Source organism: Passer montanus, unplaced genomic scaffold (assembly GCF_014805655.1).
Source record: "Passer montanus isolate IOZ18808 unplaced genomic scaffold, ASM1480565v1 scaffold903, whole genome shotgun sequence".
NCBI lineage: Eukaryota > Metazoa > Chordata > Aves > Passeriformes > Passeridae > Passer > Passer montanus.
The window spans coordinates 1-7,403 of NW_024374402.1; the positions used below are offsets into that span (position 1 = coordinate 1).

General features: G+C 53.7%; 1 protein-coding gene across 1 annotated transcript; it reads left to right on the forward strand.

The window, feature by feature from the left end:
- Positions 1–67: 67 nt before the first annotated feature.
- Positions 68–4,054, forward strand: LOC120495790 (protocadherin alpha-4-like). The gene has a single exon (XM_039695653.1). It carries the CDS (start codon positions 1,421–1,423, stop codon positions 4,052–4,054), a length of 2,634 nt encoding a protein of 877 aa, XP_039551587.1. The 5' UTR covers positions 68–1,420.
- Positions 4,055–7,403: the final 3,349 nt, after the last annotated feature.

A 7,403-nucleotide genomic window follows, 5' to 3' on the forward strand; every position in this document is an offset into this window, starting at 1 on the left:
TGGAGGAAAGCAAGAAGGCTATTCCCCGTTATGAGGAATGAGAGGTGGGAGTGCCCTTTTGCTAAAGGACATGTCTGTGCTTCATGACGTGATGGTGTAGGTATTTTAAAAATATTTCCTTAAGGGAAAAAAAAAAACAACAGAAGATACAAGGAAGGCAGCAACAGACCAGGGGAGGGAAAGTCTTCACAACGAGGAGAGAAAGAAAAAGTAAATTAAAAAAAGGATAAAACGAGAAAATAAGAGGAAGAAGAAGTGGAATCAGAAGATGCAATGGAAGGAACATTGCAAGGAAGAGGAATGAGAACTTTATCCAAAGGACATGTTTACTGCGAGTAATATATAAACATTTGGAAGGAATACTAGTAAAGGAAATAGAAGCACAGAAGAGATAAGGAAGGAAAATGAGAAGGAGGATGTAAAAATATGACAGTTAAGAGCATGAAGAAGCCATGGGGAAAGGAAACCAGGAAATAGAAGGGAAAGAAAGAAAAAAAAGGAAACAATAGCAGAAGAAAATAAAGGAGAAAAGGATACATCAAGGGTCGACTCTTCAAGAAAAAAGTAAGACAGGAAGGGAGCAAGGTTCTATCAAAGAAAGAAGAGAATGTAAACAAAGGGAAGAAAGATAAAGGACCTGATCCACAGGCACCGACCTTATGTTTCCACGCTGAGAAGAGCTGGTCCGGAACAGCCTTTCCCTGGCTGGAAAACCGCATCCTGGCGCTGATATGCCATGATTGGACCCGACATACCGTAATGGGCGCTGATATACCATAATTGGCGCAGATATCCCATAACTGGCACTGATAACTGCAACAGTGATGGTCTCCAGCGGGACGCAGGAGGCAACTGGCGAATTACCGGCCGGGGTAAAAAAGAACGAAGATTGGAAAGGAAAGAAAAATGGTATAAAGATTAGGGCAGGGCAATAAAGCAAAATGACAACGAGAAGAAACAATAGAAAAGAAAGGGAAGACTAAAAAGGAAAGAGTAGGAAAAGGAAGGGAAAGGCAAAATGATGAAAACCAGAGAAATGACGGAAGAAAGGAAGGAGAAGATGAGGAAAGAAATGAACCTATGTAAGCAAATAGCAATCGATAAAGAAAAGGAAACAAGGAAAATAAGCGGAGAAGAGATGAACAGACGGCAGAGGGGATGTTGTTAAAGGAGCGGAGGCAGAGGCGCTGTGGCTGTGGCGTGTGCGGCGGCGGAGCAGCGCACGGTGTCGCTGCAGGCTCAGGAACGGCTCGGTGCGGGCGGCTCCGCCCCGGTGCGGCGGAGAGCCCGGCTGTGAGCGCGGGGGGGCGGCGCGGGCCGGGCAGCAGAGCCGGTGCGTCCGGCGGCGGCGGGGAGCCGTGCGGGGCCCGGGCCGGGGCCGGCAGCCACAGCGGCGGCGAGAGCGGCGGCGGCAGGGAGGATGGGCGAGCGGTGGTGTGCGGCGGTGCTGCGGGTGCTGGTGCTGCAGGCGCTGGCCTGGGCGCTGGCGGGCGGGCAGGTGCGCTACTCGGTGGCGGAGGAAGCCAAGGCCGGCACGGTGGTGGGCCGTCTGGCGCAGGACCTGGGCCTGGAGGCGGGCGAGGCGGAGGCGCGGCGGCTGCGGCTGGTGGCTCCGGGCCGGCGGGCGAGCGTGGAGGTGAGCGGGGCGAGCGGCGCGCTGCTGGTGAGCTCGCGGCTCGACCGGGAGGAGCTGTGCGGCAAGAGCGCGCCGTGCGCGCTGCGCCTGGAGGTGCTGCTGGAGCGGCCGCTGCGCGTCTTCCATGTGCAGCTGGAGGTCACCGACATCAACGACAATGCCCCCGTCTTCCCCGCCGCCCGAAAGAACCTCAGCATCGCGGAATTCACCACTCTGCCGGGGTCTCGTTTCCCGCTGGAGGGCGCGTCGGATGCGGATATCGGAGCGAACGCGCAGCTCTCCTACACACTCAGCCCCAGCGAGCATTTTAGAATAGAGGAAGAAAACAGTAACTCTCGGAGTAAATCCCTGTTTCTGGTACTCACGAAATCTCTGGACCGCGAGACGATTCCCGTGCACCGGTTGGTGCTGACGGCGAGTGACGGGGGCCGGCCGTCTCTGACGGGGACAATGGAGCTGGTGATCTCGGTGGAGGATGCGAATGACAACGCGCCCCAATTCAACCAGACGGTGTATAAAGTACAACTGCCGGAGAACGCTACGGAGGGGACGTTTGTGGCGAGGGTGAATGCCACGGATCCGGATTTGGGAAGTAATGGAGAAGTGACATTTAGTGTGAGCAATACTTTTCCTGAAAAGGGAATAAATATTTTCCTTTTAAATGCGAAGACGGGTGAAATTCATTTGGCAGGCATCGTGGACTATGAAGAAGCTCGTTTATATGAGATACAAATAGAAGCGAGAGATAAGGGTATGCCCCCGCTGTCGGGTCACTGCAAGGTGGTGCTGGAGGTGCTGGACGTGAACGACAACGCGCCGGAGGTGTGGGTGACGTCGCTGTCGGTGCCGGTGGCGGAGGACGCGTCGGTGGGGACGGTGGTGGCCCTGCTGAGCGTGTCGGACCGGGACTCGGGGGAGAACGGGCGCGTGCGGTGCTGGGTGTGGCCGGCGTCGCCGTTCGGTCTGGAGGCGACGTTCGCGGGCTCGTACTCGCTGGTGCTGCGCGAGGCGCTGGACCGGGAGCGGGTGTCGGAGTACGAGGTGGAGGTGCGTGCGGAGGACGGCGGGGCGCCGGCGCTGCGCGCCAGCCGCGGGCTGCGGGTGCCGGTGTCGGACGTGAACGACAACGCGCCCGCCTTCGCGCAGGCCGTGTACACGGTGCTGGCGCGGGAGAACAACGCGGCGGGCGCGGAGCTGGCGCGGCTGTGGGCGCGGGACCCGGACGAGGCGGGCAACGGGCGCGTCAGCTACTCGCTGTGGGAGGGCGGCGTGGGCGGCGGCGGCGGCGGCGGGGCCGCGGGATCGTCGTCGTCGTGGTCGGGCGGCGGGTGGCGTCCGGCGTCGAGCTACGTGTCGGTGGACGCGGAGAGCGGGCGCCTGTGGGCGCTGCAGCCCTTGGACTACGAGGAGCTGCAGGTGCTGCAGTTCGAGGTGCGCGCGGTGGACGCGGGGGAGCCGCCGCTGAGCGGCAACGCCACGGTGCAGCTCTTCGTGCTGGACGAGAACGACAACGCGCCGGCGCTGCTGCCGGCCGCGGGCTCGGCCCCGGAGGCGGGCGCCGTGGCGGCCGAGGCGGCGGTGGTGGGGGCGGGCTCGGCGTCGGGCACGCTGTGGGCGTGGGCGGCGTGGGGGGCGCCGGCGGGGCAGGTGGTGGCCAAGATCCGCGCCGTGGACGCCGACTCGGGCTACAACGCGTGGCTGCGCTACGAGCTGTGGGAGCCGCGGGGCAAGGGCCCGTTCCGCGTGGGGCTCTACAGCGGCGAGGTGAGCACGGCGCGGGCGCTGGACGAGGCGGACGGGCCTCGCCAGAGGCTGCTGATCGTCGTGCGCGACCACGGCGAGCCGGCGCGCTCGGCCACGGCCACGCTCAGCGTGTCGCTGCTCGAGGCGGCCGAGGCGGCGCTGGCCGCGGGATCCTCGTCCTCGTCATCGTCGTCGCCGTCGCGCTCGGCCGTGGGCGTGGAGCTGGGGCCCGGGGCGGCGAGCGCGGCCACCAACGTGTGGCTGGTGGTGGCCATCTGCGCCGTGTCCAGCCTGTTCCTGCTGGCCGTGGTGCTGTACGGGGCGTCGCGCTGGGCGCCGCGGGCGGCCGTGCTCTCGGGGCCCGGGCCCACCACGCTCGTGTGCGCCAGCGAAGTGGGCAGCTGGTCGTACTCGCAGCGCCACAGCCGGAGCCTGTGCGTGGCCGACGGCGCCGCCAAGAGCGACCTCATGGTTTTCAGCCCCAACTTCCCCCCTCCGCCGCCGCCGCCGCCCGGCCCCGCGCCCAAGGACACGCAGCCGGAGCCCTCCGCTCTCCTCGACACGGTCAGTGCTCTTTCCTTCATGCTCTTCCCTGTTCCTTTCATCCGCCCTCTTCAGAAGCTGCTCTTTGAAGCCGGGCTCTGTTCCCACGGCTTAGGGATCTTGGGTACTTAGCGGGTCCTTGAGAATGACAATGGCACGTTTGCCTCTGTCAGGGCGACCTTGCTGGAGCCTCCAGCTCTTTCTGGGGTGGGTCCAGAATAGAGATAAGGCAGTATCCTCGAGCAGTTACTGTAGCAGGTGAGGTTTGATCCTCTAAGCGTGAGTTGTTCTACCCTAGAATTTAATAACTATTCTGTGCTACAAGAGATGGCCGGAGATGTGAGATTTGCAGACAGCCAGGGGTTCTGTTTTGATGTGTGCATTTCCACCCGAGTTGGGTGAAGGAGTTCAAGAGAGCCAGGCAGTGTACATTACAGTCTCGCAGGCGCTGTGTGCGACCTCATTGCCTTTGCTGACTGATAACCGTGCTGATATTCATTTGTGTTTTTGTTGAAATCTGGCCTCGTCTTTTTAATTATGGTCATGTGAAGGCATGATGCAAGGTGAAAACTGAGTAATCAAGGACAAAAAATCTCCATTATATTCTATTAGGAGGCTCATTTAGAAAATAGGCTAGTTGTGGCAGATATTTCCCATAATATTCCTATGATCTTTTTGCAAGTATCGTGTTCTGGTTAGTAATACAAAGCATTCAGGGAGAAGCGTGTGACCCAAGGTATGTTTTCCAAAAGGAAAATTTATTTGTTGTGTTTCTGCTGCCCACATTCCGAGGATTTGCATTTCTGACCAGAGATGTAGTGCGAAGTACATTGTCCTTTTTAAATGTTCTCTCAAAATTTGCATCAATAGTTACATCAGTAATCCAGACTTAAAAAAGCATTAGAAATGGAAATTTTCTCTTCTGTAATGAACAAACAAACAAATAGCCCCGAAAATCCAAGAATCACCTTTCCCCACCAATTCTCAAGTAACATTCTCCGACACAGGAAGTATCATGTATTAGAATAATGCCCTTGGTACAATTATTTTTCTTGAAGCACGAAATCAATGCTATTGCTGTTCAGAGGTTCGACCATCAACTTTGAAAATAGTATTCCCATAAATAAGCATTAGAAAACATGAGGTGTCAGCAGCAGAGCATCTCTTATGCACTGTGTTGATGATACCAACATCAACATGGATTTTTATGGTGTGTCATTGCTGAGAAGAATATGCTAACAGTTATGTTGAACCTTGTGTTAGCAAAGGAAACTGTGATCTGTTGTATAGAGTAGGGCCTGGCCCTTGTCTGGTGGGAAGGGTGACCATGAGCAGCAGAAAGACTTGTGTGGGGAAAGTGAAAACCATTGGGGACACAATGTATTATGTCATAAGAAAATATCATGAGGTTATACATATGTCTTCAGAGCAGGTCTCAGAGTGCGGGAGTGAAGGATTTGTACAGGAAAGGGTGAGAGAAGATGGGACCAGAGTGCTCTTGTTGAGGATGCTTTCCTACTTCTTAAGGGTCTGGAGTGGCAGACCCTGCTGAGAATGAGATGAGAGTGTGAAGCTGAAATGCCCACGGTGTCCCTTGCAGTTTGGAGTCTCGCCAGCAGGGACTGTCTGTGCTGCTGCTGGTGCCTGCCTGGTGTAGGCCACGTGTTGGAAAGTGTGGGGATCCTTAAAATCAGAGGGTTTTGGGAGAGCTGCAAAAGGCAGGCCTCAGAGACAAGAGAACTGTGATTACGGCTAAGCAGTAGTGATAAGATTTGTCAGCAGAAAAATGGTATAAGGAGTAGAAAAGTAAGGACAAATAGAACAATGGTCTGTATATTAATGCTTGTCTAGAATAAATCCCTTAGCTACAGAAAGTATAGCTAGCAAGAGATTAGCAAATTCTAGTTCTAAGCTTAGCAATTGAGCTCTGTGCATTGTGTTTAATGCTTAACAGCAGGTATTGCATTTAAGATAAGCAAGCATTGTTTTAACCAGACATTTATGTGCTTATGGTGGTTGGAAAGAACTACTGTCAATATGCTGTTGCTATGCTGCAAGTTGCTGTCCTTGTGTAGTAGTGGGTTTTTACAGTAATCTTTACAGCTGTCGATTTTACCATGATCTTTCCTTGATTCTCCTCAGGTGGGATTTACAAGGATTTATTTTATTACATGTGGCTGTGATCTTTATATCCTCAACTTCCTTTACTTGTGCCCAGCAGAAGTGGCCTCAGTAGAGATGGTGTGTCCTGATGTCACATGTGGATTGTTCTGGTATCTGCCAGAACATCCCAACACCTGCCTGATTTGCCCAGTTCATGGTGTGCAAGTTGTCCCTCGTGGTTGACACCCTGTGAGTGCTCTTGTGCTTTGGCACTTGCTGTGTTCTCTTGAAGAAATAAATCTGTGTGGACTGGGATCAGAGCTGTCACAGTTCTAATCACAGAACTTCTGTGAACTCTAACATGCAGCTCTGTGACATTTCCAACCCGAGTAACTGAAAAAGAGCAAAGCATTAATGGTGAAGATCATGTAGCTGGGAAGAGCTTTTAGACATTCTGTACCTCTTTTGTGATGATTGTGAAGGGAGATGAGGAAGCAGAAGGGCCTGGAGTGGGATTTACAGATAGGGCATGTTGCTGGGGTTGAGCAATGTTCCATATTTTGGCAGTGATCCTGTGTGTGGAACTAAATAAGGCCTAGGCCTGTGTGATGGGGAGTGTGAATTTGAGTGGGAAGGAGTGTTGCCCCAGGGAAATGCAGATGCTGAGTAGAACACGGCCTGCATCACAGTGGAGGAACTGGAGAGTGCCTGGTTAGCTGTGGAGATCTCATTTCCCATGCCTTGTGAAAATGCCCACCACTTAATGCTGCTCTTCTGGGATCCTCTGAGGACCTCCAGCAGTTCTCTGTACTCTTGCTTTCTGTTGTTCCCTGTGATATTACAGCTTATGAAGTGACTTGCCATCCTTGTATTTAATCACTTGTCTTGGATGCGGAATTTTCCTCATAAAACAGAAGACTTTTTGAAACTTGTGTCATTCTGCCAGCCTTTCTTGGCACATGGCATCAGTCATCTCTCACAGGTCTTGCTCTTCCAGCTGGCCTTTAGGGATGCTGTCCCTTAAACTAAGTACTCCTGGTCCTGGATTTTCTTTTTCTGAAGAAGCAACCAGCGATGCTACAGGTGAGTTACTCCCACCAGAAGAGGCTGTGTGTGAGAGACAGGTGTCCTTTGGTTCCTGTGAAGCCTTAGCTTTTAGCATTACTATTATATTTTCCATATTTTCTAGATTCTGTACTGCATTTTTCATGTTTTGCAGATTCTATACTGCATTAGTATATAACTCTGAAATGCATATGAAGTGTTAGCAAGTTCTCCTCACAGCTCAGTCACACAAAACAATCCTTTTCCTGCGCCAGAACCAAGGACACCACTGCAGCTTCAGGCCCAAAAAAGTGCAAACAACAGGGAATTGAGG

Coding starts and splice junctions, on each gene's coding strand:
- LOC120495790 (XM_039695653.1), top strand. CDS start 1,421: ATGGGCGAGCGGTGGTGTGCGGCGGTGCTGCGGGTGCTGGTGCTGCAG.